A 15,202-nucleotide genomic window follows, 5' to 3' on the forward strand; every position below is an offset into this window, starting at 1 on the left:
GCTGACAGAAAACACAAATGGTTAAGGGGGTGCATTTGATTATGCAAAAGTCAATTTGAAGCAAACCCTTTATGAAACATATCCATCTTACACTGCAAGCAATTTGTAAAAAATACAAGGGATACAGAGGGGTGGGGCACAGTTGCTGTACTACATAGCTACTGGCTTTGCTTGATATGGACTTTGTTTAGCACCACTGGCTGAATAAAACCTTCATGCAAATATATATTTTTCCAGGCTGGTATGTCTGATTGCTATCACCACAAGGCACTGATATTAGGATCAAACGTGCCTGTAATCAAACCACCACCACAATTGCTCTTGGTCACTGACTAGTACACACATCTGAATCTAGATCAAAATTCAGATTCTCTAGTTGTATTAATTTTATCATTCTCTTAAAAGTTACTAAAAAAAAAATCCTTTAAAACCTGGAAGCTGCACCTCAAAGAAATATAATCTGTGAATAAGCAACGCAGTGAAGTACTCCCTGAAAATATCTGCTTTATGAACAATGTAGAAGAAACTGTTCTGGACCAATGCTCTGTGCCTATCACACATCATTTACTTTGAAACTCTCCATGTCCTTTCAGATTTACCCCAATTCCTGATGCCAGCTGAGCTGCTCTTAGTATGGGATCTAGGTGTGAAAAATAGGCTTTATTCCATTAAAGCACCATGCACCGAACTGCCTAATTTTGAGATTGGTCTATAGCCAGTTAAGGCTTTGGCTAAACCAAGAACATTTTAAACTTTGATCACCTTGTACCAGTCCCTGAAGTGTTGTTATGCCTCCAAAGACTGGCAGCATGCCCATTTCCTTCCCTCACTGCTCCCAAATCAGACCTCTAGTGCCAAGGTACTGAGCTGCCTGCCTAAACCCTTTTGGGCCAGCAGACAAACACGTGGGGCTGGAGGAGCTGGCACTCTGTGGAATTAGTTACACTAGTGGAAAGCAAGAATAAATACTGCGAATTTAGAGAGGTAACTTTGGGGCCCGTTTTGCACAGAGGTAAATGACAACATTCTCAGTGAGGCAGCAACAAATCAGACTTTGCAACTTCCCAGATGGTGCTGCATCTTTATACAATAAACATCACAACATAAACAGCTAGTCTTCTTTTACCCTTCAGGAAGGTAATGCTAAGGTTCTTTCAGGAGCCTCACTGCTGTAAACAAACTGGAGAGAAATCTTCAGCAAACAGTTATAACATGCAGAGTTGTCACTTAATTACATGCTTGAGTTACACTACATATTGAGTGGCACTAATTGTACTGAAACTAGAATATTACTAACACAGAGCTCAGCTACAATTTCATCTGTGTACACAGTGTTGTTGAGTAATTTCAGTGTCATTAAATGTTGGGTTGTCAAGGTATGGATTTCCTAAAAGAGCTGTACCTAATACAGTAGAGGCCAAGATCATGGAGAAGTATGTCTCACTGTAAAGAAAAACCTAGCCATTATCTGTAAGTGCAACACTAGTATCTCAGTGTGTTGACCTCCTGAATCTGGCACTCTCTCATTTTACCAGTGTATTTCATGCTCTTGTGGAAAACAAAACACAATCTGAGCAATTTCATTGGTGGACTTTTTCATTGCTAAAATAAAATAGTGGGTTGCAGGAAATGCTTTTTAATTTCTTCACGCACAATAAAAAGCTAAATGAAAGACAAAAGGAAAGAGAGCACTAAAACAAAGGAGACAAATGTAGTAACCCTGAAGGAAAGACATAGGGGAAGAAAGATGGTCATGAAATTAGAGAGAGATCTTGGGAGTCTGCAGAAGGGAGAGCAAAGGACACCACAGACAACTGAAAGAAAGACCAAGAATGGAATGCCAAGGATGGCTGAGAAAAAAACAAGAAGAGAGAACAGAGAAAAGAAGGTGGTTACAATGGGACAGGGACAAGGTTCACGATGCACTGAAGATGCTGAAAAAAAGGAAGAAGGAAAACTTGCTGGAGAAACATGTAAAACTATCCCCCAGGTTTGTCTTCACCAATCATGTGCTGTCTAAGTGGAAGACATCCTTTAAACTTTCTCAGTGTCTTTGTAACAAAAGGAAAAATAGTTAATGTACAAGTGTTCAGCCTGTCTGAAGGGTGGTCCCTCTAACTTATCAGACAAATCAGAATCAGAGGTCCAGAGCCTGGCTCACTTCACTTGAATTACATTGAAGAAGCAAAAACTTTTCCTCTGAAATTAATTGATGGACTTAGTTTGCCATTTTGCTGCCATATAAATCTCAGAATTTAGGGTTTTTCTTGTTAACCTTGGTGTCAAGCAAAAATTCACTTCCGTTCACACATTACCATTCACTCCAAAGCACTTCTAGAGTATATACAGGATACAAAATACTGGCCAATCTGGATCAATATAAATGTACCACATATAGGCTCAAAAATAAAGACACTACATATAAGCAACAGTAGCAGATCGAGAAAAAAAAACCAAAACAACACAGAAAACAGGCAGAAAGCCACCTAGCAAAAATCTCTCATCTCTGTGCTCTAGCTCTTAAAAGATAAGGTGAAAAAACGTATATACCTGTATTCTTTTAGGGACAGATGAAAGGGGTATTACTGCAAAGCCTTTATATGTAGAAGTATATTAACAAAAATAGGTATGAAATGCTCAAGGTCCTCCATTTCAGAAAGTTCAGAAAATCCTTTCTTTTTGCTCTTGGCTCTTCAAGAGGATCCTTTTCAGCATTCATTAAAATGCACTTCTGAAATGAAATGGCTGATCAAAAAGCATGTTTTTCTCTCCTCAGAATGAAATAGGTTTGCCTGGCTTTAGAACTCACCTTTCATAAGTATTGAAAATGTTATTACCAATGTTTTGGACAGTATGTCTGGAAAAAAATCTGACAAATACTTCTAAATCTTCCAAAATTACTTCAATAAACTAGGACTACTATGCTCAAATTTTAGAACACTGAGCATACAGAGTGCACCAAAGACATTCAGCATTTTTGAAAATTGAGAGGATATTTTTGTTCAAACGGGCTTGTGTTGCACTTAAGGTCTCTTTCCTTTTCAAATGCAAGATGTATACAAAAATAACTGACAAAACTCAAGCGTGAAGCAGTAGAGTTGTGGGGTTTTTTGTCTGATTTGAGTTTGGTTTGTTTTTTTTTATAACTAGCCATGAACATAAAGGGAAACTGGGTTCTCTTGATGGAAAAGTCTTTGTTAAAGTGGTAAGCAAGAACTAATAGCTATACTATCTTTGCCTTATTTTGGGACAAACAAACAGCAATTTATATTCTTCTGTTGTCTTAAGAAGCTAACAAATAAAGTAAACCAACAATTCTATTATATTACTTTTCAGTAATTGACTAGAACCATGGTTGATTTAACACCTCTGAAAAACAAGAATGCAAGAACATGCATATTTTAAGAGCACGTGCACTGGGCTCTCTATGGGCCAACATTATTTACCGGTTCTTTCAGGGTGCTATTATGTTGCCTATATATACTAATATAAACCTGTTTCATTGAAAGCACAATTTAGCTTCAGGAAAATCTACTGCAAACTGATGGTTCCCTTGATTAATACTAGCTCTAGTGTTAGCTGCAAACTAGCAAAAAAAATCATGAATGACCACTATCCACAGAACCAGTTATTAAGGAGAAAAGCAGTGCACTGCATGCAGTAATACAGAAAAAATGCTATCAAAACGGTTGCTGCCGTGGCACATTTCAGATTCTTTACCCACATTCTATTCTTACCTGCCACTTCTTGATGTAACTTAATGAACAGAGTAAGTCTAAGATGAAGCACTAGACAGATTTTCTGGTAATTACAGTCTTTTCACTTAGCAGAAAGTGTCATGTGACAAAAAGGTTCACAGAAATACTAAACGCAGAAGACTATTAAATCTGAATATTCTGTGCATTCATCAAAACCAATGTTATGTAGTCGTACTAAAACAAGGTGCATGTCTGAAATACTGCTACAGAAACAAACATTCAAACTAGAATAAAGAGTCACATATACCACATATTTTACATACAAAATATTTAAATCTAAAATAAGTCCTTTAGTGCTGTTTGATGATGGAGGCCCGATGCCAGAAGATCTGCACACTGCATCTCTTACATTGAATTTCTGTGTGACTATTCTCATAAACCATTTGCACAGGTCAATCAACGTAATTTCCACCTGAATCCATTTTAGGAGCTCTTACAAGCTGAAGACTCACAGAAATATTCAGATCGTTCATTTAACAAACATCACTCAAATTGCTGACATCAGTTGCCTAGATTCATTTGTTCCTAAGCACTCAAAAGCAATCCATATGACCACAGGCACATTACAACTATCTATCATACTTCAGAAACAAATTTCTTCCAAGACCTGATCTTTTAAGTGAAATCTGGGCATGCCAACCTCCTTCACACTACTCTGAGTTCACAACAAGCACAGATGGTGCTGAAATTTTCCATTTTCTCCATGGCAGGGCATATAAGACATAGGATTTATGCTCCCTCATATCAAAGACTAGTTTAACTGTGATGAGGGGATAGGATGAGCTGAGAGACAATGGTACCTGCAACTTCAGTGTCAGCCCCATCTGCTGACTGCCTTAAAGATGGGATGGATCAGGTCAGACCTTATGAGCTTTATCTGTGCCACACTTCTTTCAGGGTTCACTTTAGGAGAATATGCCTGGACTCAGTCCTAGGAGACTGGTTCAAGCACAGCTCCTTCCATCTACACCCTGCTATTAGGGGATCATCAAAAATTGAACTTAGTAAATTTGCTCCAAATGTGTAAATAAAACCTGCAGACTTGGAAATTGAGCATGTTCTCCAATAGCTAAACAATCTCAAAGGGTTCTGTACACATTATGTTAAAACAAAGCATCAAAGAAATCATACTTGATTTCCTACTATTCATTTTCAGTCAAGCCATATGATGTATAATTAAAGCCAGAGAAAATTAAATGTCACCTGCATTACTGTTGCCACAACTACGTGAGCCCAAGATGCTATTTAATAACTACATCTCCTCTTCTTTTCTCTCAGTAAAATGTATATATGAATTTGAAGTTCAGAATGTAAAGTATCAAGAACTTCCAGCCTGGATATTTTTCTCTTTTTGGATACAGACGATTTTTCTCAACAGGTTGCCTCTTCCCTACTATGATAAGGAGACATATTCCAGATAAATTATCTTATGGAATACCAAATCGTGCTGGTTGACAGTTTAATTTTACATTATTTAGCTGGCCATTTAGTTTTATTTATTTAATTTATCAGCTCAAAAGAAACAATGACAGAGAAAGCCACACTGGGAATTATCAAGCAAATAAAATTACACTTGAATTAACAAGCTGAAATTAGCTAAGTGATTTGTTGTGCAGCTAATCATCCTTGATTAAATCAGCTTATACTAATTTCTCAGCCTCCAAACCATTAGCACCAGTACAATTCTACATACTGGGAATTTGCTGGATTCTATGCACGACCACAAATGCATCTGAGAGTCCCACTTTCACTGGGTGGTTGGTTGAACTTATCTGTGTCACAGCTACAGGAATCTGGAAGACAAAACAGGAAGATATGCATGAAAAATGAAAGTAAAAAAATTCACACTAAAAATAACAGCACTGCCAGAATAAACATATAACCAGTACAAATTAAAGTCCTAAATAAATATTTTATACAATACAGCATAATATGACTAAGGATTTACTGAAGATTGAAATTTCTCATTTTAATTCTTATTTTATCCCAGTTCTCTTTGCTTCTTATATAACAATATTCACATCAACACTTAGAGGTGGAACAATTGTTAACTACAAAACAGAAAAAGGCAGTAATTTTCAGTAATTTATTTCCCCCAGTTGAAGAAAAAGTGGGATGATGTGCTAGTATCAGACAAGGAGGAGGAGGAGGCAATACCTCTTGTCTACTATTGAACACACAAACTATGAAAGTTCAGCTTGGGATAAACATTTTAAAAGCTGATGGCTCAGTTAACTTGCACTGAAAGCTGTTTGAAGAGCTATCTGAAGAAAGTTCTGGTCCAATGATATTCATGTTTAATATGTCTTGGAATAGCAGGGAAATTATCAAAGTCATGGAAAATGTGGAAAATGCCAGATGATCACTTACCAATATCTAGAGGAAGAAATAAAAATACTTAGATAGCCATAGACCAGTCCAGCTTTACATAAGAGAGATATTGATGCTGGGCAACATGGTTGTGTGAAAATAAGTGTCAAGTTTGATTTCACTCTTTAGGCAAGATTACAGTTTTGGCTGATACTTGTATAGATGTAATAGCTTTAGAATTTTGTAAGGTGTTTGACTTAGTGACACGTAGCATTTATACAACATTAATACAGTTAACTAGACTGATCACAAACAGCAGCCACCACTAAAGAAGCAGATCAGACAGTGTCTTTACAGTTTATCTTGCTTCTCCAGACATCAGACCTAGTATTCAAAGGTTTTATCAAAGACCAGGAAGGAAACATAAATTTACTGCCTAGCAGTTCTGCAGACGCCACTGCTAGAGTAAAAATAATTAAATGCCTGGATCAATTAGCAAAGTTAGACTTTTTAAAAATTGCAGAGTTATAGCTCACAGAAAAAAAAGTGCAAGGTTAGGGCTTGGGGACCAAATTCAAGCAAGCAGCAGTTCTGGAAGGAATCTCAGTATTGTAGTGGATGAACAATTCAGCTGTCAGAAGGAACATTGCAGCAAGAAAATTTAATTGATGTGATATTTAGTTACACAAACAGTGAAATATAGCCTAGGAGTGGGGTGGCCATTGTACTCGTACCTGCACATTAGACTATTACTGAAATGTACTTTGGGAGTATCTATTTGTTAAAAAGATGCTGAAAATTTAAAAGAAGAAAGATTAGAAGAGTCATAAAAATATTTTGAAAACTTTTGGAGTTTTCAAATGTCATTAAAGAAGAGTTAAAGAGCTCTATCTATTTGTCTTCTCAAAGGGAAAATGGAAAGCTGTCTAGATTACCATAAACAAGTACTGCCACAGAGAGAAATTACTCAGGGGCTAAAGAATTTTTCATCTAGCACAGAAAGATATAAGCAGAAGGTGGAAGCTGCAGACAGATACCTTCAAAATAGAATAAGCCACATGTATATATGACGGAATGTTATTAACCACTGTGATAAACTACCAAATGAAATTACGATTCTCTACCATTGCTGCTTTCAAATCACAGTTGGATATCTTGTTTTTCAAAGCTGGCCTTCAGTTAACCAGAAATTACTAGGCTGAAGACAGATGAAACTGGATCAAGTGTAAGAAACTGAGATATGAGGTACTAGCTCAGCTAATCTAATAGTCGGCTCTGGCTTTACCTATGTAAAACTACCAAAATTATACTGTTGGCCAGTATTTTTCACATAGCAGAAAAATGACAAAGTAAAATGTTGGTTACACATCTAGTGAATGAGGATTCAGTATTGTCTACATGTCAATTAATGGCACAACTTCTGGTATTTGAGTTGAGCATCAGTAGTTGTTCTTCTCCTTGTTCCCAAAACATCATTTAGCTGCGCTTTTTCCGGATTACACTGGTAGCTGTCTAGGAAAAGTTAAATTTGAGAATATTAACAGAAATAGTGAGTTCTGGTGAATTAAATAGTGTCATACTACCCCATGCAACACTACAGGCCTGGGGAAGAGTGGCTGGAAAGCTGCCTGGCAGAAAAAGACCTGGGGGTGTTGGTCGACAGCCAGCTGAATATGAGCCAGCAGTGTGCCCAGGTGGCCAGAAAGGCCAGTGGCATCCTGGCTTGTATCAGAAATAGTGTGGCTAGCGGGACTAGGGAAGTGATCATCCCCCTGTACTTGTCACTGATGAGGCTACACCTTGAATACTGTGTTCAGTTTTGGGCCCCTCACTACAGGAAAGACATTGAGGTGCTGGAGCGTGTCCAAAGAAGGGCAATGAGGCTGGTGAAGGCTGTAGAGAACAAGACTTATGAGGAGCAGCTGTGGGAACTGGGGCTGTTTACCCTGGAGAAAAGGAGGCTCAGGAGAGACCTTATTGCTCCCTACAACTACCTGAAAGGAGGTTTAGTGGTGGACATGGCAGTGCTAGGTTAATGGTTGTACTTGACAACCTTAAAGGTCTTTTCCAGCCTAAACGATTCTATGATTCTATAAATTTCCTTTTCTTTTACTTGATTTAGCAGCTGGTTTAGCTGATTTATTTGGGGATTCTTGCATACATGATCTGCTTTGGTATAACAAAAGGAATGATGTTAAACCAACATGAAAAACAGAAGTGGCTTGAAAATACTGCCAGCAATACATCAATTTAAATTTGGCTTATATCAGTTTAGCTCTGATGCAGTTACTGGAGAATATGACATAAGAAGGCTGAAAGCCATATTTTCAAAGTCTTCAAAATAAAAGGCTCACTGAGTTCAGAAGTAAGTCTATAAACTTTCTCCAGCATGAAAGTATGCACAAAATAAGGGAATTATTCACAGTCTCAGAATACTGTAGAGAAAAGCTTATATTAACTATCAAAGAAACTGTCTTAAAAGATTTTGAGGAGGACACTCTAGAGAAGGTATTGAAAATCAAGTTAGAAAAAGCACTGAAGAGAAGGATGTAATGACTACTTCTCTTCCAAGTTAGAGAGGAAACAGCAGATGAAGAAAGGAGTCAGAGTTTTATGGACAAAAATGTACTTGGAACTGGCATTATGAGTAGGTGTGTAACCAACAAAATATGCTGGCAAAATTGGCAGCTCAAGGCACAAATCGTGTCTGATACATGAAAAGAATTACACGAATTTTTATGTGTGAGTGCAAACCAGGAGAAGTTGCACTCAGGTCTCCTTGAATAAGTCTTCCTAATTTTAAGTCTAGTGCCTTATCACTTTTTTTCTGAATTTGTGAATAAATAAACAATTTGCATCTTTCCCTCAAAAATTATAACAGCAAATTAATTTTTTTTTTTTTTTTTTTTTTCCCCCAGGAAGGAGTGATGGGTTCTTGCAGTACAAATGCCACAAGTGGTTTGTTGGTTATTTTTTTTTAGTAAATTTATTTTCATTGCAACTTGGTTCAGAGCTTGAAAGTCACTTTCAGTTTCACTACTTAATTAAAATTATGAATGACTGCATGATATCTGTACTGAAATAGGACATATTAGCCAAGTTGAACAGAAAATACAAACAAAAACTTCAGGAGAAATTAGAAAATTTTGGAGGAGAAATATCTCAGGAGATTTTGTCAAAATCCCTGCAGGTGTCCATGCTCTTGTGCTGGGCATTCTAGTGAGAGTGAAGAACTTGCGGAATCATTTTCTAAAACAAATAAAAAAGTTGTAGTAGGGTCCAGTCTAACAGAAGAAACAGTCAAACTTTTGGATATATGTTTTTAGAAACAGGGTTTAGAAACAAGTGTGTAAGGTGAGGAAAACATAAATTAAGTTAGTATAGCCAGCTCTTTGAAACTGAGATACAGCCTGTGTCAAACAATTAGTCATACAGACAGAAATGCAGGTGAAAAAGAGGGAATCCACAACCCAGGAAGACTTTTATTCTCTTGAAAAACTACAGCGTTATGAAACCTGTATTTAAAAAAACGTGTATTTATTTTTAAAGCATGGCAAGAAAAATAATTTTACAGAACTGAATACTTCAGTCACTTGGTGATGAATGTACTGAGTGCCATTTTATAGGTGAAAATTTTTGAATGAGATGTCAAGATAAAATGGGCTTTTACCATATGATAGCCTATTAGGAAATATGCCCTTTTGACAGAATGCCTGTAGTAAATGATAAAATAATTTATTGAAAATTACAGCAAAACACAGGTAGCAAGCAGATAGCTGGTGTTCTGAACTCCTCACCTGAATAGCAAGATATGTCATGACAAGTTGACACGTATACAGTTTAACAGTAAGCTAGGAATGTACAAATGGTTGGTAATGGATGGCAGGGGGTTTATGGCATTACATTCAGAGGATGGATTTTAACTAGAATCATTCCAAAGTGTGTATTAGGTCTACCATAGACAATATGAACTCCTGTGTTGTACAAGTCACCAGTTTATGAATAAGCTTCCCAAATGCACACTAGCGCTCGGGCCATCGACATCTATATTTTGGATTATGTACTTCAACAATAGGGAGAAAAATATTCAGAATTCATGCTGAATTCTGTTCATCATTTGGATCAGTAATCTAGACAGTATTTTCCATCAAAGTTCTCAAATTTTATTCTTTTCAACTTTAAGGACATGTCAGAATCTTACCCTTCAAAAAAGAACAAAATAATGGCCTCTGAACTTATTCTGAAGACGATGGTAAGGAGGGTGCAATTTCTGCCCCACTTCAAAACTGAGTCAAAGAGAATGCTGCAAAATAGTAATTAGGAACACAATAGTACTCTTGCAGGGTTTTCATTGCAAGTTTCCTAAATAACAATTAATTACTCTACAGGTCAAACTGCATGAAACTTAATCAAGAATTTTAAGTTGCATAAACTGATCACCTCATAAAATCAAAGATCCTGCTTCCATGTTAATATTTTTGATAATAATAACAGACGTAAAGAAATGCCAGGCATGTATAATGCAGGCAGAATAACCAAGAAGACTATGCTTTTTTTTTTTTTTTTTTCTTTTAGTTTTCAGGAAATAATCACAAGGTTTGGAGTCTTGTTACTGGATACAGAATATTTTCCATCACACATAGCTGGAGCATCAATTTTATCTAAGTGCTAGCACTTAATCTGTTCCATTCAATTCTGCCTCCTTTCACAGTAGAAAAAATTCTACTACAAGTGTCTTTTAGAATTATTTTCCAACTTCACATATTGGGCAATTTGAACAAGCATTTCAACTTTAATAATGGTTTCTGGATGACTACATAAATAAAGAGTCACTACTATTTAAATGAACAAAGAAATCCTTCAAGCCAGTGAAATTAAGAAAAATATCCTAAACCATTAACAAAGCCTTTGGTACCTTTGCTTAATGTGTCCTGTATTAATCACGGACAGAAAAAGAAACCAAATGTTACACTAAGGAACATTAGTTATAAGCACTAATGGGAAAAGACTATATAGAATAGTTATTTTGTTCAAAAAGAAGCAAAGCTCTTGAGAACTGAACTTTTGTGAAATTTAGAGCATAAGAAATGAATATTCACTAGTAATATGTACAAAAGTAACCCTTTGCAGAAAATTTTCTTTATTACTATGTTCTGTTGGTGAGTTTGCGCTATAATATACTTCACACGTAGTAGAGGTGCACCAGTAAAATTTTCCTACCATCTGATGTTTCCTGACATATTGACCATTTGCCAGAACACTATAATTGGTGTAAGCAAAGTGATATTTAAAATGGAACGTGTAAACAAAGTAAATTGGTACAGAAATAAATATTTGACTTGCTATAGGACCTTGCCATATTTCAAATTGCTTTTACATTTTGAAAATTTAACTGTACAGCTCCTTGTCCTACCCATTAACTCTTCTGAAAGATATTCTGATGTCTCCAGATTTCACTATCCTGGTGGCTGGGCTCCTTTTCTAAATTTTTATTATTTCAGAATCTATTCTGGATTTTGGATCACAATTGTGCCTTTCAGACTGCTTCCTATTGGGCAAACAACAGAATGCAGAAGATCGGGCAGAACAGCTCCTTTGATACGCAGCAAACCTCAGTCAAGAACCTGCCTTGGTGGTCAACACCAGGTTTATGAGGTAGCAAACCTAATGTATGAGTAGGAAGTACATGAAAAAGGGAATCTCAAATGCTTTGAATAAATGAGAAATAAAAGGTAAAATTTACCTGAAGTGCTTTAGACATAAAAGTCCCTATTTGTACCTCTCTTAAATGTGTAATTACAGTTATTTTAAAAGGAGATTCTTCAAGATAAACACCTGGTGTCACTAGTACAGAGTTCCTGTGGGATGCTTTATAACGTTACTGGCAATCTGTCTGATGTGTTTCTGACATGCTGTTTCAGCTTGAAGGCTTTCAATGACAATGCAATGAAGACCTCACAGATTTGCCATACATTACTGTCATTTTTGATGAACTGTGACGCTAAAATGAAATGGCACCAAAAAGATGGTAGAAATCTTCTCATGCAACTTTTACTCATGCTAGTGAGCACTCACACACATAATCTTAATGGAGATAATGGGGCTCCCAACAACATGACTCACCAGCAAGAGAAATGGTTCCAGAAGTAAGGACTTTCTCAGAAAGCAAGGGGTTCAACACTGGAAAGTAAATAAATTCCTAGCCAGATTTATAAGCTCTAGAGTCAAATTTAAATTTACAAGTGTCCAGTTTTCCTTTTAGACAACTTGTGTCTGATCAGTGATTGGAAATTTTATTGCATTTTCCTCACTTAGGTGAAAAGCTGAGGTAGTTTTAATGGAGTAAAAGCTACAAATAAAGAGCGTAGTCTTCTGGTAATCTCAGCCTCCAAATCCATTCCCCAAGTAATTCCCACTGGAATACACTAGGTGTAACATTCTAAGGTTTTACAATAATCTTTTGTCCAAAGATTTACAGATCACTAGTATGTTATCAGTAGTATTACCACTTCAGAGAGTCTCTTTCCTTAACTATGTGCAATAGTTCTGAAGTGGTTTCATAATTCCATTCCGGGCAAGAATAACCCAGGACAGGAGATTTCAAAGATTCAGCAGTGGAAAAAAAGGAAATTATTCCATTTGTAAATTCCAATTCTTTCTGTCTCAGGATTAATGAAACAAGCATTAATAACACCTCCCCACAAAAGCACTGTGGTTCTGGAGGAAGCTTCCAGTAGTGCAGTGAGAGCAAGCAGCCTATGCCATTGTATCACAGAAATTGTTTATCCACAGATGAAATGACATACTTGCATGAAATTCTAGGGAACCACATGTGATTAAAGAGGTGGCCAATTGTCTCCTGTCTTCCTAAATGAATAAAGTTTACCACTGTTTGGCACTCTGCATCATCATTTACATTTATGCAAAATGAACGCAAGATACTATCAATTTAGAGCAACAGGTTCTGTCACATATATTAGATTTATTTTGCACAGGGCTGGACAGTAACAGACAGGGCGGAGCATCTCATAACCAAGAATAGTAGTCTCCTGAAACTGTCACCATTTCAATGTCAGAATGTATATAAAGTTCTTGTCAAATTTGTCTTACAGTTACAAACTGAAGTAGTGTCCCTCCCCACTTCTCTTGGTCTTGAAGGCAGGAACGTTTCTGCAGCCTTTAAAAAGATTTTTTTTTCTTTAAGAAGGTCACAACAACAGGAGATAAACAAAGCTTTGGTGCACCATCCTTTAATCAAGCACAGGCTCCATTGTGCTAAGCAGAGTGAAGTTTTTATGAAGCTGGAGTCAAAATACAAATGAACTGCATTTTCATAGATGAAGACTACTAGCCTGTATATAACACTCAGAAACAGAGCTGGCAGACATCAGGACGCCTTTTATAAGATTAAGAAAGCCAGGTACCTGGGCATACCAGAAGTTTCTTGTGTCTACAAAATTAATCCTGCAGTAATCCTGTTTGCAAGGTGCAAAGACATCTGTTTTAGGTGAAGATATGACTGCTGCTAGTAGAATAACCCATATCCTCACTAGCTTTCTAATGAAAGGGAGAAGAGTGCTATTATTTCTGCTTCATTCAGGTGCATGGCTTCAATACAGGCATGAAAAAAGAACCTGAAGGCTCACAACTGGTTTATAGCAGAGAAATAAGAGAGGCCAGATTTCTCCAAGTCTGAACAATCAGTCATATCACTGATTACATTTTTTTACTATGAGGATAACAGGGAGACTTATCTTGAGGAGAAAGTCACACTTTGCATGCCAAATTGAGATGAAAATAACCAAAAAAAAGAAAGAAAGATTTCTTTCCCCCTAGAGATTTGAGCTCATCTACCTTCTGATTGTCATTTGCATGAAATTCAACTGGAAGTACAGCCTCTAGTCTGTAGCCTCCAGGACTCCAGCAACTCTAGCAAGAAAAAAAAATCACCTAAAGTAACAATTGAAATTCTGAAACACCTGGATAATGCAGAAGAGCCCAACTGAGATAACAACATATTGGTGCTATGAAGACAAACCAAATGGCCTCAATCCAACCAGTGTTATCACCAAATAGATGGAAAACCTCGCAGAGCCAGAGATACAAACCAGTTATTCCTTATTTGAAATATATGAACTTTGAAATATGTCAGCTGCCAAGAAATGATAGCTGCAGGAAAAACGTGACCTTTTAATACTAACCATTGATTCTACAGCATTTTCAAACAGACCCAAATTAGGCGAACTAATTGAGCAAATTAGACCCTACCTTTCAAAACTCAAGAGGAATTTACTAAACAGTCAAGAATTTGCTAAGTGCTCAACACTTACAAACACTCAAAAAAGGCCAGCTGAAATCCAGGAGTAGCACATTTGAACCATGATGGTTTTCAAGTCCATCACATAAACATCGCTTTTAAAATAAAATGCCATTTTCAGCAAAATAATGATCTTATAAGCAATATAATGAAATGATCTTATGTAGCTGAACTTTCAAATATTTCCCCCAAAAATGTAGGGAAATTCCTGGCAGGTATAAAGTAATTTGTCTACTTAAGTGATAATTTTCACACCCAACTTACTTCTTTGTAGCCGAAAATGATACGCCCATCATTGAGAAGGGTGGCCTGAAAAGTGAAACTGCCCAGGTTGTAATTATCCTGCAGATGTACATGGTCCCACTGGACAACTAGTGCTGTGCCTGTGAACCCCAGAGTGGGGGTAGAGAGGCAAAGGGAAGAAAAAAATTTGAGAAAAATATTAACTGACTGTAGGAAAAGCACTTAACTGCAGTTATGTGAAACAAGAACAGTGATTTGTCTCTTTTTAGTAACTTTCAGCCCAACATCTTGAAATGCCAAAAATATTACAAACACAACTTGCAGCTGAAGTCCTCTTAAAGGTAGACACCACATTGTCACAAATATCTACCTCAACTACTCGCACAAAAGTCTGCTAAAGCAAGGATGGTCACGTAACATGTTTGGAATTCCTCAAGGAGTAAACAATCACTAAAGGTAGGATTCAGCACTCAGAATTCAGGTGTCCTGCCACAACCACTGCTCTGCAGTGGCTTTTTTTACACTTTATATATATACCCTGATGACTTTGAAATGTGAAGTGCTAATAACATTG

The 15,202-nt window shown here is 36.8% G+C and overlaps 1 protein-coding gene across 1 annotated transcript in view; it reads right to left on the reverse strand.

Annotated features, from left to right (window-relative positions):
- Positions 1-15,202, reverse strand: part of PLXDC2 (plexin domain containing 2) — a 279,813-nt gene that overhangs the window by 63,565 nt on the left and 201,046 nt on the right. The window contains exons 6-7 of the mRNA XM_074834342.1: positions 14,650-14,768; positions 5,452-5,551 (exon numbers count right to left, since the gene is read on the reverse strand). Coding sequence (XP_074690443.1) covers positions 5,452-5,551; positions 14,650-14,768 — 219 coding nt within the window. The remainder of the gene's footprint in view (positions 1-5,451; positions 5,552-14,649; positions 14,769-15,202) is intronic.

This window comes from Strix aluco, chromosome 1 (genome assembly GCF_031877795.1).
Source record: "Strix aluco isolate bStrAlu1 chromosome 1, bStrAlu1.hap1, whole genome shotgun sequence".
NCBI classification, from domain to species: Eukaryota; Metazoa; Chordata; class Aves; order Strigiformes; family Strigidae; genus Strix; species Strix aluco.